The 23,744-nt window shown below is 44.3% G+C and overlaps 1 protein-coding gene across 1 annotated transcript in view; it reads left to right on the forward strand.

Moving 5' to 3' along the window:
* LOC111143079 (transcription termination factor 2) overlaps positions 1-23,744 on the forward strand; it is a 42,754-nt gene that overhangs the window by 7,459 nt on the left and 11,551 nt on the right. The window contains exons 4-16 of the mRNA XM_022496539.1: positions 7,033-7,099; positions 7,961-8,926; positions 9,222-9,336; positions 9,678-9,860; positions 11,412-11,536; positions 12,943-13,024; positions 14,917-15,036; positions 15,964-16,114; positions 18,272-18,380; positions 20,977-21,161; positions 21,887-22,040; positions 22,320-22,411; positions 23,433-23,515. Coding sequence (XP_022352247.1) covers positions 7,033-7,099; positions 7,961-8,926; positions 9,222-9,336; positions 9,678-9,860; positions 11,412-11,536; positions 12,943-13,024; positions 14,917-15,036; positions 15,964-16,114; positions 18,272-18,380; positions 20,977-21,161; positions 21,887-22,040; positions 22,320-22,411; positions 23,433-23,515 — 2,432 coding nt within the window. The remainder of the gene's footprint in view (positions 1-7,032; positions 7,100-7,960; positions 8,927-9,221; positions 9,337-9,677; positions 9,861-11,411; positions 11,537-12,942; positions 13,025-14,916; positions 15,037-15,963; positions 16,115-18,271; positions 18,381-20,976; positions 21,162-21,886; positions 22,041-22,319; positions 22,412-23,432; positions 23,516-23,744) is intronic.

The following is a 23,744-nucleotide window of genomic DNA, read 5'->3' on the forward strand; positions in this document are numbered from 1 at the left end:
GGGAAGAACTGACATTAATGTTGATTTTCCAGTCTACGAGCATGGTGTATTTATGGCTTTCTTTCCCTCCAGCATTGTTGAATAGTTTTCATTGTAGAGTACTCTACTCCTTTTGTTAAATTTAATCCTCAGAGAGTGTTATGGTTTTTGATGCTATTATAAATGGTATTTTTATTTTATTTATTTATTTATTTATTTATTTATTAAAAGATTTTATTTATTTATTTGACAGAGATCACAAGTAGGCAGAGAGGCAGGCAGAGACAGAGGAAGGGAAGCAGGCTTCCTGCCGAGCAGAGAGCCCGATGTGGGACTCGATCCCAGAACCCTGAGATCATGACCTGAGCCGAAGGCAGCAGCTTAACCCACTGAGCCACCCAGGCGCCCCCATAAATGGTATTTTTAAATTGTTTACTTTTTTTTAAAGATTTATTTATCTGAGAGAGAGAGAGGAAGTGGGGGAAGGGGTGGAGGAAGAAAATCTCAACCAGACTATCCGCTGAGCACAGAGCCCTACACGGGGACAATTTCATGACCCTGAGATCATGACCTGAGCCGAAACCAAGAGTCCGATGCTCAACCAACTGAGCCACCCAGGTGCTCTGAAATTTTCACCTTTTGACTGCTTTGTTGTTGTTGTTGTTAGTACAGTGGGGCTGGTAAGCCTCTGGAGCATGAAGTCAGGATGTCCTGACACCTAAAACCATTTACGTGCTGCTGGGGGGGCCTGTCTACCATATGGGAAGACTGTTCGAGGTTGTAGGAAGCCACTGAAGAATGTTTGCTCCAATTGCATTAATAAAAGACAGATGGTTGAAGAAGGTTGGTCAGAAAGGAAGATGGTGGAGGCAAGGAGACTTACGGTATAGGGATGCTATTAAATGTCTAGTAAATGGCATAGTCAGTATCACTTACCACCATAGACTCTTCTGTGATAGGAAAATGCGGCAACTAACATTTAGAGAGGTTAGGAAAGGAAACAGGTCCCAGGTTGTGAAGTGGCATTGCTGAGATTCAGACTTTGGTCTTTCTGGTTCTAGATGCATCCATCCCCTTTAGTCTCTAAGTAAAAGATGTGCTTGGATTGAGGCATTGGCAGTGGAGTTGGGTGTGCTTAGATTGCGAAAAGCTTTGGTAGGGTATTTAAGCTTGTACCTTTGTCCTTCATTTTCCCCTCAGGAGCAGTGATCCTGGTGGTCCCGACTTCCCTGGGTTTGAGGATTCGGTGAGGTCGGGGGTATGATGCCTGCAGTCTGGTATTTGGCTCACTGTGAGTGCTCAGTAAATGCTGCTCAAGTTGGGATTTATGGGTGATGAGTTTACCATTAAGCAAGACAAGGAAAGAAAGGTAGTATCAGTGGAGGATTTGGATGTGTGGACAACACAGACAGCTTTGAACTAGTCACGTCTTACATATATATGAGACCAGCTAGAGAAGTAAGTGCAGCTCCAAAGAAAGGTGTAGGCTCCAGATGGAGTTAGTCTTCATACTAGGAAGATGAGGCTGAGAGGTGATCATTATGTTAAGGTAGAAAAGTAAAGGGGCACCTTAGTTGATTAAGCGTCTGACTCTTGATTTTGGCCCAAGTCATGATCTCAGAGTTGTGAGACGGACTGCTGTGTCAGGCTTCTCGCTAGGCGTGGAGCCTGCTTAAGATTCTCTCCCTCTCTTGCCCCCCCCCCCCAAAAAAAATAAAATAGAAAAGTAAAGTATGTCAATGTTTTTCTTTTAGCCCAAGTCTGGAACATTATTACTAGGAGGTACTTACTGGAGGTTTTAAAAGGTTGTTTTAGGATAAATAAAATACAGTTCAACAACACACAATAAATAAAAAACAAGAAACAGTCAAGTACCCTGATACATAGTCCAGACTGGAAATTTTAACAGAATTAGATACGTCTAGTACGTCAGTAGATGACTTCCCTAGCAGACAGTAAGGGCTTTTAGCCAGGACCCCTGTACTCTGGAGAATAACCTCAGGGAATACAATGTTTTCTTCTGAAAGCTGAACTTAAAGTACTTCATGTCTTTGACTTAATTCCAGCACGTTTGAAGCTTAACCCAACTAGGTGACAGGCGCAGCCAAGTAATGGGAAGGAGGGATAAGCCCAGATGAGGCCAAGATGCCCATTTTTCATTCCTTGGCATGTAGCTGCATTTGTGTGCAGTTCTCTATCTTAAACACCAGATGGTGGCACTCACCAGCATTTGACTGACCCTTCAGCCTTGGCCCTCTGTTTAGGGACAAGAAACAGTCACTTCAGTAGAACCAGAGGAAGGAACTCTTGTCCTGACTTGAATGATATGATAAACACACTTTGACTTACAAATCAAGTGTGGACATTGTCATTGAGCTTCCTGAGTTTTTGTTTGCTCCTCTCCCATTTCCTCCTCCTCTCCTTTGTCTTTCAACTTCTCGATCTAGAATCAAAATAGAAGGAAGTATTCTTTATCTGTAACTAGGTAAAACAAGTTTTAGTTCTTTAAATAACTGAATGTTGTGGAATGTTCAAAATATTTTATTTTTAGGGATGCCTGGGTGGCTGTCGGTTAAGTGGCTCAGGTCGTGATCTCAGAGTTCTGGGATCGAGCCTGGCATTGAGCCCTGTGGATGGGCCCGCTGTTTAGTGGGGAATCTACTTCTTCCTCTGTCCCCCACCCCACTCGTGCACACTCTCACTCTATTCTCTCTCAAATAAATTTAAAATTTAAATTGAAAAAATCTTTTATTTTTAATAATATTTGAGTCTTTGTCTAGCACATTCCTTGTGTGCTTGGTTATTGGGTAAGATTGGGGTGCAGACGATGTAGCCCAGTGATGATTTTCTGGGCAGCTGATAGAAATTTGGGTCTAAGCCAGGCCCGTGCAGAAGCACCTGAAGTCCCACCCCCATGAAGAGCCCCCCTCAATAAAGCTAGTACATCTTGTAGTGTATTTATATGGTAGCGTATCATACACTGTGCTGTGTAATGGAAGGAATCCTCGTATGTGAAGGCTGTTAGCTCTAAGTGTCACACTTTTCCCACTTTGCCTTTTGTGTTATAATCTCGCTAATGGTATTTTCACCATATGGAAGTTTAAAACTTTATTTTCATGGCCGTAGGGTAGAGGAGAGCCATGCTCCTGAGTGGCTCCCGCAGGTGGAAGTTTAAAACTTTAATGTGGCCAGAATTGCCAAATCCTTCACCCCTCAGCCGCAGGGCTTTAGGTCCTACTTAGAAAAGCCTGCTTCCCGTTAGGATTAAGAAAACCTTATTCATCTCTCTTTTTCCCTCAGAACATTTACAGTTGCATTTTTTACTTTTACGTTTTTGTTTCATCTTGAATTTTAACGTAAGAGAACGACGAGGTAGAAATCCAGCTTCAGGTTTTCCTAGTGCTGGTGCATATAAACAAGGGAACCTGTGTTCTTAAGGGGCTCTGACACCACTGGGTAAGAGTCAGACACACGAAGGCGATCTACATGTATAGCCCATTGGATGTGTTGAAATGCAGGCGCTTCTCTGATCTAGTAAGACCTGCAGGAGGGAGTTAATGCTGGTGCAAGTTACTGAGAAAGTATAGGAGTTGACACCTGACCTTGGCCTTGAATGACCTTTATAATTTGGATACAGTATAAAGATAAGGAAGTACTTGGGGGCTATAAGCGGAAGTGTGGATATAGGAATAAGCAAGAGGGTCAGAGAGCATGACCTAATGATTAGTATTGCTTAGCAAGTCCTTAATATGGGTCAGGCGTTGGTCTGAACCTTATCTTTACATGTATTAATGCATGTGGTCTTCACAGTGATCATAGGAGGTAGGTACTTTTTTTTTTTTTTTTGCCATTTTAGAGAAAAGGAAACTGGCATAGAGGCTAATCAAATGAATTATCTGAGGATTCAGAGCTAAGTGTAGTGAGGCTGGGATTCTGACCAATGGAAGAAGACTCTGGGGCCCAAGGGAATTCTGGCCTGACTAAAGTGAACGTGCCTGACAGTGTAAATCTGGGTTGGACGATCAACCTGTAGGAGGAAGGGAGGATATGCCTTCTCGTGCAGCACCAAAGAGGTCTGGTTTCCTCTAGCTGTGTTCATTATTACTGTTTATTGCTTACATCCTGGGAGATAATGAATATACTGCAGAAATCACATTCTTCTTCGTGGCAGAATCAATATTTGCTTTCTCTGAGAATATATTTCCGTTGCTTTCTTTGTTGATTTGCAATTTAATAAAGATAACAAACTTTTTATCCTAAAAACAGAGAAGCCCACCCAGATTGGCTTTAATAAAAATACAAGTACAGGCATTTTTATGCACCATGCCTAGAACATAGTAGATGCTTAGTTGTTAAATCAGAGATGTGTTGTTTCGTCCCTTCTTGGTCTCTTAAGTCCTGCCCTTTTCAAAGTCTACAGTCACTTGGGCTTTCAAATAGATACGATTTATGAAATGTTCTTGTCAGTGAAGATTTCAAGTACTTGATACACTTAAAATAACAGCAGAAATTTATTCCTGATTCACTTTGATAAGGAGTGGTACTGCCCGATAGTTGCCCGTACTTTAAATTGTTATGCATTTGAAGCATCTCGGAAATTTTATTACACATGTTCAATATAATATCCTGTTGTGGTGAGAAAAACTAAAGAGACCAGCAAATTTCTTTCCAAGAATTGTGAGCTTGAACGGGAAAATCGTGAGTTTATACTGGGGGGGCTGGACCTATTTTCTTTTCAGTTTGACTGGAACACTTGTTCATTTGAGGCTTATCTTTGCTTTTATGTCCAGGTGAGGTAATGACATCTGAGGATTTTGAATTGGGACTCGGACTATCATGATTCATGTTGTATATCATGGGACTAATTTAAGAGATTAGAAAAAGAGCAAGAGATTAAACTGAAAGAAAGAAGAAAGAAAGGATTAATGTAGGTAAAAATGGAGTTTAATGAGTCAGATAACAGCAATAAATAAAATCCAGAAGGTAATTGATCAAGAAAAACGGAAAAGGGCTTGTATACAATATGAGAAATAAGCAGTTACCCTACAGATACATTAAGATTCATTGTGACATTGTTTTTAGTAGCATAATGTTGGAAACAACCAAACTATCAAGAGGGTTCTTAATAAATAAATAATGGAGCTCTAAATAGGGGGAAACTGTGCAGCTGTAGGAAAAAATATATATGTGCATACATATTATATATATGTATATATATACACATATACACATAAAATATATGCACATATATATATGTGAACTCTTTATGTGTTCTAGAAAAATCTTGACTACATTGTTAAAAAAATGCAGTGTATTTAGTATAATGTATACTAATGCTATCCATTTGTGTGGAAAAGGAAATTATGATTCATATATTTATATTGATCTGAATATATTGAAATCTCTGGAAAGGTAAACAGAAAGCTAATAGGAATGGGTACTTGGAAAGGATGGGAACGGGGCATATAGGTTACTGTGAGATGATCCTTTTCATGGCTTTATACTTTCTGGTTGAGTTTGTTGCCTAGTTAAACAATTAAGTAAAATGATATTTAAAAGCTGCTTTTCTTTGACTGATTATTAAATGTGTTTGAAGACTCATTTTGGGTAAGGAAAAAATCAGCTCACTCTATTTAATTCCACGATACTTAACAGTTATGTACAAAAGGCAAGGCATAGTTGGGAATAAAGAGATCACATATGGTTATAGCCTTCTGGTTGCTGAAAATGTCGGGCAGACAGGCAGATACGAGTATAATACAACTCAATACAACAGAAGTACAGAAACAATACAGTGGATGAACAGGGAAAGCAATATGGGAAAACCTTGCAAAGGAGATATGGCTTGAACTGGACGCTGAGGGACATGTAGGACTTTGACAACTGGTGATGGGGGATGTGGTGGGCAAATAGGGATGAAGAAGACATTCTTTGGATGGAGGGAGAATCACATGCAAAATCCAGCATGCCAGAGAGCTCATGCGTGGTTTCATTTGTGAATGGAACAGCATAGCCATTTTTGTGGGGGGGGTTTGTAGGCTGTGTTTGCTGGTACAGGGACAGTCTTGTATTGGAGTGTATGTCTGAGTACAGTCTTTTTTTTTTTTTTTTAAATGGGAAATTGCAAATATATACAAGTAGACAAGATAGACTATTACAACATATGAGCTCCAACAGTTACCAACTCATGCCAGTCTTGTTCTGTGTATACTCTACGCACTCTTCCCCGCCATCTCCTGCCATATTTTCAAACAGATCCCAGATAACATCATTTATTCTGTAGATGTTTCACTGTATGGCTCTAAGACAGGGATTCTCTCTCTTTTTAACCAGTTGGAGTGCAGATTTCCAGGAGCTTCATAGATGTCATAGTTTATTTTTAATGATTTTCTGTTTACATGTTTAAATCAATAAATAAGGTTCACAGTTGCAATTGATTGATGTGTCTGTGAGGTCTCCGGAGTTCTCTCTCCATTTTTTCCCCTCCCTTGTAATTTATGTTTTGAAGGAAGGCAGTTGTTTGTCATAAATCATTTCTCACGGTCAAGATCTTACAGGTCACATCCCTGTGGCCAAGCTCTGTGTGTTCCTGTCGTTTGTATTTTCCGTAAATTCGTAATTGAATCTGGGGGTTTGACCTGATCTGGGTTAATTTTTGTTTGTTTTGGTTTGGCTTAGTTTTGTTTTGTTTTACTGTATAGGTCGTATCGTGGTTTCCCATCAGGAATACCTAATGTCTGGTTCTCTCTCTTTTTCTGATTTTAGCAGCCACTGCTGATCATGTTTCTGTTTTAGTCATTCTTTGCAGAGTAAAAAGGATAAACCTGTGTACATCTTGGTTTCCATGACGCTTCTTGTCTTCCATTTCTTAGTCCTTCTACATACCCCGTGCAGTAGAGAATTTCTAAATGTAAATATAGGAGTAATTGGTTTCAAGTGACCTTTCAGAACCGGCACCAAACAGTTGCAAGATGTTTTTTGGATGGAAAAGCAGTTTGTCTCATTGTGATGGATTTCCACAGCCTTGATTGTTTGTGTTTTATATTTCACTAGATTGTTCTTCCAGTGCGTTAGAAGTAAGGCGGCGGGGAAGCAATGGTGTGGAAGTATCCCGTGGCAGGTAGGAGTTACTCCTGTCTTCCAGCCTGCTCTCCCAAGACTGGTTAATCTGTGGTGTCACCGGAAAAGACCTTGAAGTCCAGTATAAACTGGTTGGTCTTCATCATACTGTCTCTGAAAGATAGTTCTTTTCTTTAAGCAACGTAGACCCTATTGGGTCTTCTAATTCAAAGGACTTCTTGTTTATAGTGGTGATTTAATCATTTGCCTCCTGTTTCACTTAAATAATCAAGGTCTTAAATGGAGTCACTGTTCTATTTAGGAAAAAATTTGCATTTACTTGATTGATTTCAGCATCTTGTTATAGACTGGTATCTCCTTGATGTTGGTATAAATAGGGTGTTATTCGTAAGCTCCTAGACCGTGAGAGACTTACAGACGCCCAGAGCATGAGAGGCTCAACCCAGGGAAGTGGCAAGACTTTCTTGGTCAAAATGTAGCTCAGACTTGTCACTCTGGCTTCCTATAGTGAAATTGCCCTAAAGCCAAACTCCAAGCATAGGACATTGTATACGTTTGAGGATCAGTTCATCTCGAGAGAATAATTTTTTGTGAAAGGTATACATTGTGGCTATTGCAACTGCAAAAGCACTTGATTGGGTCAGTGCTTGTCCTTGAGACCCAGGAAAGCAATGGTCATGGACAGAGAAGGAGCCAGGCTTCAAAAGTACTGTTCAGGAACTAACACTTCATGAGTTAGGCACATAGTCCTTCTGAGAGCTAAAAATGGTCCCAGGAATGTTCAGAAATATCAGACTACTGTTTCCATTTCCTCTGGAAAAAAAAAAAAAAAAGAAGGCATTCTAGATACGATGCTCGCATTAATGTTTTATATTAAGGTTTTTTTTTTTTTGTCTTTTAGGAGCCTTGTTCCAGAGAACATTCTGTAACCAACAAGTCTCAGCATGCCTCGGAGCCTCTTCATTGTCTTTCCACCCAGCAGAGAAACCCTTTCAAGGTGCTGGACAAGAATCAAGCACCATCTCTCTGGAAGCAGTTCAGCAAAGGCGAAGGTGAGGAAAAGGTGACTGATAAGCCAAAGGAAAAGGGAGATGGGCTTATGGACCAAAAGAAAGAACGGAAGCCTGAATCCAACTGTTGGATGAAGAAAGATCTCTCATCTGGCCTGGTGGAGGGAACGAAAAAGCAGCCTGTACCTCAAGAGCAGCAGCGAGGGGAGAAGACGGAGTTTCAGCATGAAGCCAAGGAGAGGGAAGGGACGCACACAAGAAACCTTTCTGAGGTTAAATCCAAGCACTGCCGTGGTGAGGAGCCGAGAAAACCATGTGGGTCTCTCCCGGAGAAGTCACACGTTGAGAGTCATCATGTCCAAAAAACGTCAGAGCCTCTGAGGGAAAAGGGAACCAGTCCTTTGCCTGGGATTATTCACAGTCAGAACCCAGTAAGCAAGCCCCAGAAAGGGAAACAGGTCAGCAAAGAGCACCCCAAGAGCCAGGAGGTGAGAGAAACAAAGGCAAGGGATGGTTCATGCTCTCAGACCACCCGACAGTCGGAGCCTGGGGATGGGCCTGCTCCGGGAGGACCAGCTGCACGGTGTGCACCACTGGCCACGGTCTGCTCCCCAGGACAGAGGCCAGAGGCGGCCTCCAGCTGTGGTGATGGTGAGGAGAATAATGCCGTTTTCACTTCCTCTAAGCCTCCCTTGTTCTTTGACTCGACTCCGGACTCACAGAAGGAGGAGAGCCTTCTGTTCCCTGGTCAGAGTGTGCAAACAAAAACATCTGTCTCAGGTGTTTCCAGGAAGGCAGAGTCTTCAGACCCAGCAGCCCAACGTGTGTACCTCACAACACAACTGAAGCAAAAGAAGGTAATTACTCCTGACCCACCGTGTGCTTTGTGTTTAAGGTCTGAGCAATGGTTGGTGGGGGCTATAGGGAAGTGAACTGTGTCAGTGTGAGAAAGGCTTTGTAGGTGGATAGTTAGGTTCTGTCTTTTCCTGGGTTTATATTTGTGGATTTAAAAAAACAAAACAAAACCTAGGTTTTCACGCATATACTCAAGGACCCTAATTGCAGAGTTTTCACATTTTAGATTACTCTATTCTGAAACTACCTTTCTAACAACTTGAGACAAGAGATCATCTTACAGGATCTGTTTTTCAGAGCACACTGAAGTCAGTGAACATCCAGGCTCTTCCAGACAAGGGTCAGAAGTTGCTCAAGCAAATTCAGGAGTTAGAGGAAGCCCTTGGTGCTCTTGCCCTCTCCCCAGAGCCAGGTAAAATGGGTTACGCCCCAGAACTCGAGGTCTGCAGGAACTTTAAGAGACATTCGACAAGCCCTTTCAGTAAAGAATCTGTTGCTCCATTTACCTGTCCATTTGATTATCTACTTCTGAGCTTTTCAAAATGACCCCTGTGATTTATAAAAGCTTCCTTCATTTCCTGTGGACTCAGGCTCTTTTCCATCGTTTAAGAACTTTTCAATGCTGTGCCCTTGAGGTCTTCCCAAGCTTATAGGAGTGGTAGTGATCCCACCCCTTCTTGACCTCCGCTCCCACATACAGTTCCTTTGCTTTCCTGAATTATAGCCTGTTCTTTCCTTGGTTTTTTTGAGCAGACACCAATGAGAAGAGTAACACTCCAGTGCCACAACAGAGAAACTTCACCAGATCTACCACTGAGTCCCTTCCTTGGGTGCCTCCCCAGCCCCTGCAGGGTCAGGGTCTCGAGCCTCCGGGTTCTCAAGGAGGGAAGGCTGCCTGCCCAGCAGCTACTGGGGGATCCAGTCGTGGCTATGGAGGTAAGATGCAAGGGCCTGGGCCCAGTGTGAATGGCTACTCCTGCATGTTTAATGCTGCCTGGGAGAGGTCTCTGTGCCTGTGTGAAGGGGGAAGCCGTTCTGGAGGTGTAAGTTGCCCGCGTGATGCAGATCGTGATGCTTAGCTGAGCTTGCACAGTGTTGAGATTTCTGTGCCTGCTGTGTTCACTGACCTTGATCACGAGCCGTAATCAGTTAACCCGGGGGCTGGCATGTGGGAATCCTCTCGTAAATGTTTGTGAATGAAAACTCAGACTTACTCCACAGTGAGGGAGGCACACCAGCGGGCACATTTGCACCCTGTGTATTAAGGCCGAGCGGAGAAGCAGCAGAAGTCAACCTGATGACCAAAGACCCACCAAGAGCAGTGATGCCCTATTTATTTATTTATTTATTTATTAAAGGCTTTTATTTATTTATTTGACAGAGAGATCACAAGTGGGCAGAGAGGCAGGCAGAGAGAGGAGGAAGCAGGCTCCCTGCCGAGCAGAGAGCCCGATGCGGGCCTCAATCCCAGGACCCTGGAACCATGACCTGAGCCGAAGGCAGAGGCTTTAACCCACTGAGCCACCCAGGCGCCCGTGATGCCCTATTTAAATGAGTTTCTGTCCTGAACTTTCCAGAAAACTGTGGCTCAGAAGTAACTAGGTCGTATGTCTTAGGATGGGTTGGTTTGCTGATGAGGAGACAGTACCCGAGCTCGCTGGTCCGGTTGGCTGGCAGTGACTGGAAAAGCTAAGGCTAGTTTTCTCCCAGCTGAGGGGCCCGAGCGATCTAGAAGGGGAAAAGGAAGGAAGCAAGGAAACAGAAAAGGGAAGGAAAGGGAGAAAGTGGAATAGCGATAGTTAACGGGGGTAAGAAATAGACTAGGAGCTGGATACAACTGAGGGCGGCCTAAAAAACAGAAAATGCTCTTGTTTCGGGGCGCTTGGGGGGCTTAGTCGGTTGAGTGTCCGACTTGAGAGTCAGGTTTCGTGAGATTGAACCCTGCATTGGGCTCCGTGCTCTGCAGGGAGTCTGCTTGTCTCTGTCTCTCTGGGGGTGGGCCGACCCCTACTTTGCATGCTCACATGTGCATGCTCGTTCTCTCTCAAAATCCTGGCACGGCACAGTCAGTGTGTGACGTGCACATCAGGGGGTGTCCCTCTGTCTACCTAAAAGTCCACAGACATCCACTAGCCCAGCCTTCCCTGTTGCTGGCTTCCCTTCTTTGCATCCAGCCCCAAGGAGCTTTTCTTCCTAAAATAATGGTGGCGTTACCTTTTCCTCTGCCACCTCTTCAAAACTGGAGGGGGAGAAAAAGCCCACCAAAAATACTCCCAAGCTCTCTTTTTCATCTATTTTCTGTTATTTTGCCCTTGATTTTTGGAAGCGTGTGGTTAAACAAACGGAAAATGGGGTTCGTGGAGCCTGTGAGAAAGGAAAATCTTGGAGTGAGAATTTGTAGTTTGTGCAGATCGGTTACCTGGTGAATCGTGAGTTGCGAGATTGCAGCACTTGTGACACCTTTCCATACCACCTGTCTGTCTGCAGGCCCTGCACAGGATGGCCCTCATGCTACATGGAGAATCATCAGTAAAGCCATCGATGAGCTGCATGCGTCACTTGAGTCGCGGCCAGGAGAGACAGCCATGGCGGAGGACCCAGCTGGGCTGAAGGTGAGCTGGGGGAGACTCGAGGCGCAGCATGTCCTCCAAGAGTGTCCCTGCACCATGGACAGGGAGACCCTGGGGCTGCCTGGTGGAGCGCCCTCCTGATGGATCTTTCCTACACATAATGCTTTCGTGGCTTCCGTTGGAGTGTTTTCTCCTTCTGTTTAGCATTGAGAAAAAACAACACCCACTTTTTTTTTCTCTTAAAGCCGTAAGGTTCTGTAGGTCAGTAGCAATAGAAGACCCATTTATTGAGCTTCAGGGGTGCTGCAAAGATGCAAAGGATTTGCTGCTCTTAACTGGTTGGGGGGGACGTGCCTCTACAACATCCGTGAAACAGAAAAGGACACAGGAACATAGGTAAAGTGTGCACTGTACTGGACCACAGACAGTATACCGAATAAGAGAGAAGTCCCCGTAGGTCAAGCATTCTTTGTTGCCTGTCTGCCCTGTGCCTTCACAGAGGTGCAAGCCCAAAGGAAGCAGAGAGGGTAGAAACCAAACACTCTGGGTAGAGAGAAGGTGCCGGGAGCAGGACCAGCAAGTGAAGGTGGGGAGCGGGTGACGTCCTCGAGTGGGGGTCTCCCTGGCAGTGTGGTGTGGCACAGGGAAGCAGCTCAGAGAGACTTGCTCCAGAGATGGGACGAAATCATCTAGAATCTCAAGCCAGGTAGTTTCCTGAAGGTGATTTTTATCACAGAGTGCAAGATGAACTGGAGTTAAGAAAAGACTGGAAGGGGGTGTCCGCCAAAAGGCTATTGAAATTTACAACTCATGGTGTGAGGGGGACCTTGCCTGCAGCGAGGAGAATCACTTTTTTTTTTTTTTTTTAAAGATTCTATTTATTTATTTGTCAGAGATCATAAGTAGGCAGAGAGGCAGGCGGGGCCGGGGGGGAGGCATGCTCCTTGCTGAGCAGAGAGCCCGATGCGGGGCTTGATCCCAAGACCCTGGGATCATGACCTGAGCCAAAGGCAGAGGCTTTAATCCACTGAGCCACCCAGGCGCCCCAGGAGAGTCATATTTTAAGAGAGAGAATGAGGAAGAACCATTGGAATGGCTTCATCAGTGAAAGGAAGGTGGCCAGTCAGAGGTCTTGATTGCAAGCAGTAGAAACTGCCTGGCTGATTAAAGCAGACAGAGGGAGACTCTTACTTGAGGGGGTTGGGGATGCTCTTGATAGACATGCTGGCCAGTAGGGGCAAGTCTGTCCTGGGCAGTCCAGGACATTCGGCCACCCGAGGTGAGAGGTGGGGTCAGGGACCTCTAAAGTGCTGTGGGCAGCCCATGACAGCCGGATTATTGGTAGGATCGCTTACAGAAAAGAGGAGAGGAGAGCATGGAGTCATTGGAGTTAGGATCCAGCCCCTCCTGCGGAATTTATACTCAGCTTTTGGTTCTTCCTTTGTCAGGTCCCTTTGCTACCACACCAGAAGCAGGCATTGGCCTGGTTGTCATGGCGGGAAAGTCAGAAGCCACACGGAGGAATTCTGGGTGAGTCTGGTGTTATGCTAAGAGCAACATGTGTATTGTATGGTTTCATTTGATCCTTTCGACAACTCTGGGGTGAGCACTATGCTGCCCCCCTTTTACAGGTGAAGAAACTGAGGTGCAGGATGGTAAAGCAACATGGTCAAGAGTACACAGCTGGAGGATCAGGCAGGTCGTGGCTGCAGGCGGTAGAAGCTGACGTGGCTAATTAAGCAGAGGGGTCTTCGTTCTCTGGTGGGACAGAGAGTTTCTAGGAGGTGTGGGAAGGCAGGCTGGAGGCCAGATGTCTATGAGCATGGCCAAAGCCAAGTACAAACCTGAGTGTCTTGTGGGAACTCTCATGGCTGCTTTGCTCCATTAGACTCTAAAGGAAAGCATTGCCACCCCAAAGTCAGAGACTCCTGTCTCCACCCTTTCCTGCAGAAAGGGATTCACAGGAGCCTCTTTTCTCAAGTTGCTTGCATCTAAATTGAGCTCTTGTGGGAGTATGTGTGTTCTTCCCAGGCAAGGCACACTGCCCGGGACTTAGGTGCAGAGAACCCTCAAAAGCAAGTTTTCCATGCTCTGCTTTGGAGACTCATCAAACTAAAAATTTCCGGGGCACCTGGGTGGCTCAGTGGGTTAAGCCTCTGCCTTCAGCTCAGGTCATGATCTCAGGGTCCTGGGATCGAGTCCCACATCGGGCTCTCTGCTCTGCAGGGAGCCTGCTTCCTCTTCTCTCTCTCTCTCTCTCTGCTTGCCTCTCTGCCCACTTGTGATCTCTCTCTCTGTCAAATAAATACAATCTTTAAAAAAAAAAAAAAACTAAAAATTTCCAAGGTGCTCAGCTTCTAGAAAACATGACAGGTGGCCACAGTGGCTAGGAAGTAAGTGGCTGTGACAGGGCTCCCGAGGACCACCTCCAGGGTCAACGATTTGCAAGGAGGCGGCACAGCATATAGTCATACGCATGGCTAGGATTTCTTGCAAAATAAAAAAATAAAATTATTTTGATGTGCTGTGACTCAAAATCTGCAAAGGGAAAACCACGGGGCAAAGTTCAGGGGACACCAGGTGGAGGCTTCCATGAGGCTTTCCCAGTGAAGTCACACGGGGTGATGACATGCAAAGATGTTGCCAAGCATGGGAGTTTGGGCCCCGGCTGTTTGCTGGGGGCTGGTCTGTCCTGAAATGCCGGGCTTCCCGAAGCAAGGCAGGTGTTCGGCATAAGCCACAGTGTTTGTGCACGGAGTGTAGGCACAGTGAGCTGCCCTAAGAAGTTCTGGGAGTCGTGGGAACCCTGCTTGCTTTGGAGTTCGAAGCCAGATGTGAGCCAGAACCCTTGCTGGGACATTTTACTTCTGCTTATGTCAGAATGATTATTTAAACCTTTACAGTGAGGGTGAGAATATTTTTTAGGGTATAAACAGCATATTCAGTGAGAGAGAGGTTCAGTGATGGGCACAATGACAGTGTCTGAGAAATGTTAGTTTATGCTCCGCTTTGATGAATGAGTTAAGGGAATGGAGGACTGTTTTGAATTAACTCCCTCTGCTGGATCTTTCTGATTGGCGGAGTGAAAAAAGACGGGGCAGTGTCAGCAGACTGAGACAGCCAGCCAGTGAATGCGTTAGGTAAGTAACAGTACAACACACACAGGAGTGAGGTCTAAATAATAAACTTTGAGTTTTGCAAAGGTCATGGTAAATGTCTTTGATCTTGATAATGAGGAGGAGGGGCGAGGGTTCCTCCTCCTTCCCAAGGTCAAGGATTTGTTAGGGTCAGAAATAATAGTGCCTGAACGAGCAGTGGCTGCGCATCAAGGACTCAGGTCTACCAGTGGTTTCTTCTGTGGAAGTGGATGTGATTCTTTGCTCTAAGTGATAAACTCTCTGACTTCGGTTTTGCTTTTCCAGCGGATGATATGGGATTAGGGAAAACCCTGACGATGATTGCACTCATCCTGTCCCAGAAGAATCAAGAGAAGAACAAAGAAGAGGACAAAAACACAGCCTTGACTTGGCTTTCCAGAGATGGTATACAAATGCCTTCATAGCTTCTTATTTCCTAAATTGTCTGAGCCAGCGGTGAGTGGGCATGTTCTAGCTGTGAAAGAATACTTTTGGTACTGTGTCATTAATCGATCAGAAAACCAGTGTCTCTCTGTCCTCTGGCACCATTTCTGAGGCTGAATCTGCTCGTTACCAGTGATCATTTCCTCTTTTGCCATAAACGTAACCTGACCTGTGATTCGAAAAAAGTGTATAGAGAAAGCCAAGCCTCTGGAATGGCTCCGATGATTCTTGTTAACATTAAGGACACAGGTACAGGGCCGGGTCAAATGAGTTAATATATAATTTTTTAAAGGAAGGTCCGTCACAACCTCTGATTTTAGCAGAAACTGTTTCCAAGTTTTCTGAAATTCTGTAATTTCCCAATTCTAGACAATTTCTGTCTCACCACAGCTGCTGTTGTTAAGATAAAATAACTGTCTGAGTACTTTCAAGGTCCTATGTGTAACATGTCAGCAACCCCACATCACACGTGGCCTGTCTTAGGGGTTTTGTACTTGTGTTATAGCATGGATGTAATTAAGTTATGCTTTCCAGAAAAAAGTAATAATACCCCCTGTAACGCATCAACTCAGGACAAGGTAGGAAAAGATCCCACTTCTACCTCTTAACCACCGTGGAAGCACATTGGGTTTTTTAGACCGAGGCCACAGACTACACCCTTTCCTCTCCCTCTAGCTACTCTCTCTGTCTAACCTTTATACAAGGGAAAATAAGCAGTTTGAGTCATTTCCCATTCTATTCTACGCTGTGTGTAGAAATAAGAGCAACAGTCTGTTAAAAATACTGATTGAAGGAATAAAAGTCAAGAGGAAGAGGAGGTACCTTGAAGGAGTTTAAGACTATTTAGTGAGAGCAACGAGGTATTGATTTTTTTTTTTTCCCCTCAAGACTCCTGTGAGTTCACTTCCCACGGAACGCTGATCATCTGTCCTGCCTCCCTGATCCATCACTGGAAAAACGAGGTGATGAAACATGTGAGCAACAACATGCTAAGAGTCTGTCTCTATCATGGGCCCAATCGGGATCAACGTGCAAAAGTGTAAGTGCAGAAACACGGCAGTGGGCGCGAGCCCTCAGCCTCTTGGCTTGAGCGGCCCTATTGGCCTTCCTGTTCCCCGCAAGCTCTCAGATAGTCAGGACTCATGGTTCTTGTGAAGACCGAAGGCACTGTCACCGCCCAGCATCTGTCACCTGTGCTAAGAGATGCATCTTTGAAGAGAATGGTGTTCTTTTCTTCTTGTCACCATCCTCAGCAAGAGCGGCTGTGCGAGGTTGCCCGAGCTGCTGAGCTCTAGGCCAGGGAGCCCTGGAACAGGGGTCTGCCACAGTTATTGCATTCTTGTGGAATTTCTGATTCCAAATTCATATTCTTTTTCCGTTCGTGTGAGTGCAACCAGCCCAGTCTTACAGAGCATCTTGGTAGAATATTAATGATTAGTTGGTGTAGACTGGCTGTGTTTTTCACATAGGAATCATCTTAAGAAGTTTTAGATTGAAGAGTTTAGGATTAGGCCCAACTGAACTCCTCAAGGAGGAGGATCGGGAAGGAGGAAGGAAAATGTTTCCCCAGATGGTAATTTTAGTCCCAGTCTTTGCCTTTTGGCTTTAAAGGATTTTTTTGTTTTTTAAGGTTTTTTTTTTTTTAATTTTTAATTTTTTTATAAACATAGAATGTATTTTTATCCCCAGGGGTACAGGTCTGTGAATCTCCAGGTTTACACACTTCACAGCACTCACCATAGCACATACCCTCCCCAATGTCCATAACCTCACCCCCCTTAAGGTTTTATTTTTAAGTAATCTGTACACCCAATGTAGGGCTCAAACTTCAACCCCAAGAAATCAACCCCAAGACCAAGAGTCACATGTTTCATCCACTGAGCCAGCCAGGAACCCCTAAAGGAATTGTTTTTTGTTCTTAATTGTAATATGATGGTCTGGGTTGAATACTTGTTGATCTAATCAAGAACGGAGTTGTTTCTGCTTCTAAATATCTCCCCAGCCTGTCCTATTGGATTATTTTATCTCCTAAAGAACAGAGCGGTAGTCTTTTAGAGGTGACTTGCAAAAGCCAGGGCCTTAGGTCTTACACCCACTCTCACGAGTGAGGGTCACTGTAGCAGACGGAAGGTGTCGGGGCATCAGTGACAGGCCTTTGTCCCTTCTCCAACAGAGTACTGTCAGTGGCTGGCCTTTGTTCTAGATAGTTTTTTTTTAAAGATTTTACTTATTTATTTGAGAGAGAGAGAGAATGAGCAGGGTGGAGTGACAGAAGGAGATGGGGAGGCCGACTCCCTGCTGAGGAGGGAGCTCGATGCAGAACTCAATCCCAGGACCCTGGGATCATGACCTGAGCCCAAGGCAGACGTGTAACCAACTGAGCCACCCAGACGCCGCTGTTGTAGATAGTAGTTAAAAATAAATTGTACCTTACTTGATTTGCACTTTAGTCATACGTCATTTGGTATTCAGAATGTACTAGTTGACTGATTGGAGTCATTCTTAATTCTTCTTCTCTATGTTATGCTAAGCCAGCGTGTAAACAGTGCTCCCTCTGAATTAGGCAGATCATTTTTATCAAAGTATTTATGGACATTCTCCCAGGTGCACAGTATTAAGTTTCATTGGAAAAAAGATTGTGCCTTTTGATAAGAATCTTTACATGTAAAGAGCATAGGCAAGGTAAACTCAAAGCTTACAGCATGTATTTTTTTACCCAAATGTCAAGGCTGGATTAATGGATTTTCAGAAATCCGTTATAGGATGATAAGGCAAAAGATCAGATCTAGATGAACAGTGCTTTGAGGGTTTCTTACTTCCTTGGGACTTCAGCATCAGTCTAGCTCAAAGCATTACTAAATGTTAATTCCTAACCCTACCCTACTCCTGTTGTTGTCAGATCCTAACCAGCTTTATATGACTCCAGCTAGAGATTTTTCTTTCTGACTCATGCAATGGGAATAGGGAGACCATTTAGCTATAATAAGCAGACTATAAAAATGATCAGAGATAAAACATAAGGCAACGAGTAAAATTTACCTCTCCTGAACCATGTATATGTGGATTAAGAACATGAATTAATGAATTCTGCCGATGTGCTTCCAGCCACGGGCATTTTCATAAAGGGATCCTCTCCACCTCTCCTGTCAGTCTTGGAGAGATTGTTTACCATTTGCTTTGTGTCCTATCTGTGCAGCCTCTCAACGTACGACATCGTGATCACTACCTATAACCTTCTGGCCAAGGAGATTCCTACACAGAAAGAAGAGGGAGTGACCCCCAGTGCAAACCCCAGTGTGGGGAAGGTGAGTCTGGGAGCCACACCTCATAATTTTTTTTTTTTATATAAGATTTTATTTATTCACTTGAGAGAGAGCGAGCACAAGCAGGGGGAGCAGAGGGAGAGGGAGAAACAGGCTCCCCACTGAGCATGGAGCCCAACATGGGGCTCGATCCCAGGACTCCGAGATCACAACCCAAGCCTAAGGCAGATGCTTAACCGACTGAGCCACTCAGGCGCCCCCATACCTCATAGTTTAACCAGAGTCTTTCCACAGCATCACACACAGCAAAGGTACCTTCCTGTGAGGTCAGGCGTGGCCTAAACATTCCATCTATGGAAGGGGGAAGTTCTTTCCTCTCTTCCTTTCCTTTTATTCTAGACATCACTTGACTGTGGGAGCCTCACCTGTTGCACTGTTTATCTTAGAGTCTTCCGGGGTGTACTTGTAGGATATTTTTTATATTTACTGTGAAGACTAGTATTTTATTTTTTTTAAAGATTTTATTTATTTATTTGACAGATCGCAAGTAGGCAGAAGAGGCAGGCAGAGAGAGAGGAGGGAAGCAGGATCCCTGCTGAGCAGAGAGCTCTATGTGGGGCTCCATCCCAGGACCCTGGGATCATGACCTGAGCCGAAGGCAGAGGCTTAACCCACTGAGCCACCCAGGCCCCCCAAGGACCAGTATTTTAGGACAAGTATTTTTGTATTAAGTGGTAATTGCCTGCCTCTCTTCTGCCTCCCAGGGAAAGAGGTTGCAAACAGGTAAAGCTACAAAGGGGCCCGAGGCTAAATGATAACCAGGCGAAAACCCTGATTGTTCTCAAGGATGCCCAGGGTCCTCTCAGTGACTCAGCATGGAGGCTGTTTTGTGTATTTACTGTGGGGCGTTTTTCTCCTGAAAATACAGTGCTGTTCCCAGAACAAATCTTTTGCACGTTCTTATTTTTTGTCTGATCTCCATATTTGCGGAAATCTCTAGAATGCTTCTTCAGCACAGCAACTCTGACTTCTTGTTGATAATGAACTATTCACATCCCTTAGTGGTTCCTCACGGCTTTCAGAATAAGACCCTAGTTCCTGTACCTGATGTCTGAGGCTTTTGATGACCTTGCCCTGCTTGGGCGTCCCTCATCTTCTACGGCCCACCCCTCCCTGCAGCATCGCATGCTCAGTACCCGGGATGTGTGTCTGCCCTGCTCTGTCATGGCTTCTGTGCCTTTTCCTTCTCTCTGATGGAAGGCTTTGCCTCCATGCCTTTTCCAGGTTAATTTGGTTTGTTTTTTTTTCACCTTCAAGAATCCTTTAATCCTTTGTTTAAATGCCGCTCTTAGTACCTTGAGCTTATTTATGCCCTTGCCCTCCACACATGCATCGGATAATTCAGCGGATACTGAGTATCTGCTATGTGCCAGCTGCTATTTCAGGTGTTAGGGATACAGCAGTGACCCACAATGACGAGAGTCTTCCAGGATCTACGGGTTATCCAGTGGGACTTCATACATAAACATCGCCTGTGATTAATCTTTCTGCTTGTTTTTCTTCCCGCTCCATTGTGAGCTCCTTAAGGCTAGGAACTGCCTTATGGCTGATTTCGTACCCTACGTTATAAAAGTAGACTTGGCAGTGAAATTTTTTGCAGTGACTTTTTTGTCAGTTTAGTAAATATTTGATGGAAATGGGTGAATTTCCAGGCTCAACACCTAGTGCAGTCCTGACCCACAGCTGTTGCTCATTTTGGAATTGTAACTTGAAAACTCAAGTTAAAAGATTTTTACTCTTTTTTTTTTTTTAAAGATTTTATTTATTTATTTGACAGACAGAGATGAGAGGCAGGCAGAGAGAGAGGAGGAAATAGGCTCCCCGCGGAGCAGAGAACCTGATGCGGGGCTCAATCCCAGGACTCCGGGATCATGACCCGAGTCGAAGGCAGAGGCTTTAACCCACTGAGCCACCCAGGCACCCCAAAAGATTTTTACTCTTAAGCTTTTTTTTTTTTAAAGATTTTATTTATTTATTTGACAGAGATCACAAGTAGGCAGAGAGGCAGGCAGAGAGAGAGGAAGAAGCAGGCTCCCTGCTGAGCAGAGAGCCCGATTCAGGACTCAATCCCAGGACCCTAAGATCATGAGCCGAGCCGAAGGCAGAGGCTTTAACCCACTGGACCACCCAGGAGCCCCAAGCATCTTTTTTTAAATTAAAGATTTGTTTATTTGAAAGAGAGAGGGAGAAAGAGAGTGAGCACAAGGGGCAGAGGGGGAGAGAGAGAGAATTTCAAGCAGACTCCTGATGTGGGGCTCGATCTCATAACCCTGAGATCACAACCTGAGCCGAAACCAAGAGTTGAAGGCTTAACTGACTATGCCACCCGGGTGCCCCTACTCTCAAGCATCTTAAACTCAAGGATTGGGGTCCTCGAGTCAACTTGTTTATTTCTACCCACTGAGAGTCTCCACTTTTGGTTTCTTCAGCTTAATTCTCATTTCAGTATACCCAATCTGAGCCCTCAAACTGGACGGCGAGAGTGAACCCTCACTACTCGTTCATTGTTTCCCCTCCTCTTCTTGAAGACATGTACATTTTTCCATACTGTTGATGATGTCACTTGGGTTTCTTCCAGGATAGTGCAAAAACACCTTTGCTTCGAATAGTCTGGGCTCGAATCATACTAGATGAAGCTCACTGTGTGAAGAATCCACGAGTTCAGACTTCCATGGCTGTGTGCAGGCTGCAGGGCCGGGCCCGTTGGGCTGTCACTGGAACCCCCATTCAGAACACCTTGTTGGACATGTATTCACTGCTGAAGTGAGTAAAACTCCTCGGGATTATATAAATGCGAACCAGTCAGTTAACACTTCATCATTATTGCATATCTCACGACAAAGCTCCAGAACATGCCAGAGTATCTCACGTAGGGGATGGCAAGCTTCTCTACCTTTAAAGCGCAAATGAATTCATATTATGAGAAGATAATCGGCTGATGGCCTGGCAGATACAGGACTAAGATTCTATCTAGGCCCTATATATGGAAAAATATAGGATGGATTAAAAGGAAACAGAAGCCCTCTTTCTTCAGTCCAGTGAATGTTTTGGGCTTTTTCTGTTTTAAAGCGTATGGCCTAGGGTCAGGCCTGCTATTTATTCGAAGCAAACAGAAAAGAATGCTCATTTTAAAGCCCTTGCTTTTATTCAAGTCAGCCCATAAGAGAATATGGAATTTCTTTGCTGGCCTTTGAAGCTTTGGGAATAAATTCCAGCTATTGGTTGTATGTCCTTTTGTGATGATACAGATATCGTTAATGGGAAAATTCACATTTTATAATGTGGTTTTGTTATCAACTTAGATTCTTTTGATGTGTCTTGCAGAGCTTTAGTATGAAATTCACTCTTAAAAAATGATTGGATGACAGATATAACAGAAAATTGGATTTGTTTCTCATCTTGTGTGTTTCCTTGGACCCTTATTTACTCCTTAAACCATTCTCTAATTCTTTTTTCCTACTGTCCCTCTTATTCCTTAACAAAAAAAGATTTCTCCGTTGTTCTCCATTCGATGATTTCCGACTGTGGAAGAGCCAGGTTGACAATGGTTCAAAGAAAGGAGGAGAACGGTTAAGTATTTTAACCAAGAGCCTTTTGCTGAGGAGAACAAAAGACCAGCTGGACTCCACTGGCCAGCCCTTGGTAATCTCGTTTGTCCCTGTCCCTGGGGAAGCCCAGGGAAGGAGGCTGCCCTGTCCTTGCCTTGGCTTGAACAGCCATCTGCTTTGCTCCGGAGCCTCTGAGTGTCTCGTCTCCCTGTGAGGGGGCCTTAGTGGTCATGTGTCATAGTCATCCTGTTTTTAGGGCAGATGGGAGAGCTACCTAGGGCTTGACTAGGTTTCCAGGGTCTGCCATGGGGAATGTACTCTGTAATGCCCAGGTCATTTGTTGGACTTCTGTAGCTGAATTCTTCTCCTCCAGGTGATGCTGCCCCAGCGTAAATTTCAAGTGCACCATTTAAAGCTTTCTGAAGATGAAGAGAGTGTTTACAGTGTCCTTTTGGCAAGATCAAGGTGTGTGCAATGAGGAAGTACCTCACATTTATTGTTGTGTGATTCCTGTCCTTGCTTGGGGGTGAGTTAAGGGTCCTTCAGACTGCATTTATAGTGTTGTTGATGACTTGGATGTCTACCTTCCTTTTTCTGTTTGTTTTGGTTTTTAAATCTCCCTTTCTCTCCCTTCACCTGTTCCCTGGCTTACCTTTGTCTTGTATACACACTGATCCTGTTCTTCATCGGCTTCTTGCGTAGAAGCCAAACAGTGTGGTCTCTCTACACCAGGTGTGTCTGGTTCTGTGGGGCTGTTTTGGGAAAGAACATCTCTTTGACCTTCAACCTGTTACTCAGCATCTCATTGGAACTTAAAAACAACAAACTGCTCTGTAATCCTTCTTGTCATGTGTTCTTTGTACTTTCTTTAAACCTCTTGTCCTTCCCAAAATTCCAGATTTACCCTTTCCTGCTTGGTACCTTTCATTTCCAATGTGAATTTTTTTTTCTCCTTGTTTACCTGATGTAATATTGTTGTATTTATTGATAAATATAAACCAATACTAATTAATATTAACATTACAATATGTTATAAATTAATAGCTATCATCAGACATAATATTTATAATATTAATGTGTTTATTGACACTTATTTTAAAAAATGATTTGGCTTTTTTTTTTTTAAAGATTTCATTTATTTGACAGACAGAGATCACAAGTAGGCAGAGACGCAGGCAGAGAGAGAGGGGGAAGCGGGCTCCCCACTGAGCAGAGAGCCCGATGCGGGGCTGGATCCCAGGACCCTGGGATCATGACCTGAGCTGAAGGCAGAGGCTTTAACCCACTGAGCCACCCAGGCGCCCCGATTTGGCTTTTAAAATAATTAATTTTCATTACCTTTGGCCAGTGCTTGCCACGAGCCTGACTTTATTTAATAAGTCTTAGTCAAGATCCTGCTTCAAGCACGGTTAAACAGTGACCACTAGTAAACCTCTTTGGTCTTAGCAAACATTCGATGTGCATTTTCTCTTTCGGTCTGAGGCAGGTCAGCTCTGCGATCCTATCTAAGAGGGCAGGAAGGTGGGGGCAGCCAGTCTGGAAGAAGCCCTGATAATCCATTTAGTAAAGGTAAGCGGTGGGACACTTTTAAGTACACACAAGTAACAGAGATGTGGATTTAGATCTGGTAAAATTCACGGCTGCAGGACATTATGAATACCTGGTGTCAGAGACTTGACCTTAGCTAGGAACTCAGACCAAAGCTAAATAAGCCGATCTGCTATCACCAGACCTGCTGATCTAACTTTTTTAAAGTTACTCTTGAAATCCACGTGATTACAGTGCACCTAGGTCCATA

The sequence above is a fragment of the Enhydra lutris genome, unplaced genomic scaffold (assembly GCF_002288905.1).
Source record: "Enhydra lutris kenyoni isolate GAN:26980312 unplaced genomic scaffold, ASM228890v2 scaffoldscaffold9, whole genome shotgun sequence".
NCBI classification, from domain to species: domain Eukaryota; kingdom Metazoa; phylum Chordata; class Mammalia; order Carnivora; family Mustelidae; genus Enhydra; species Enhydra lutris.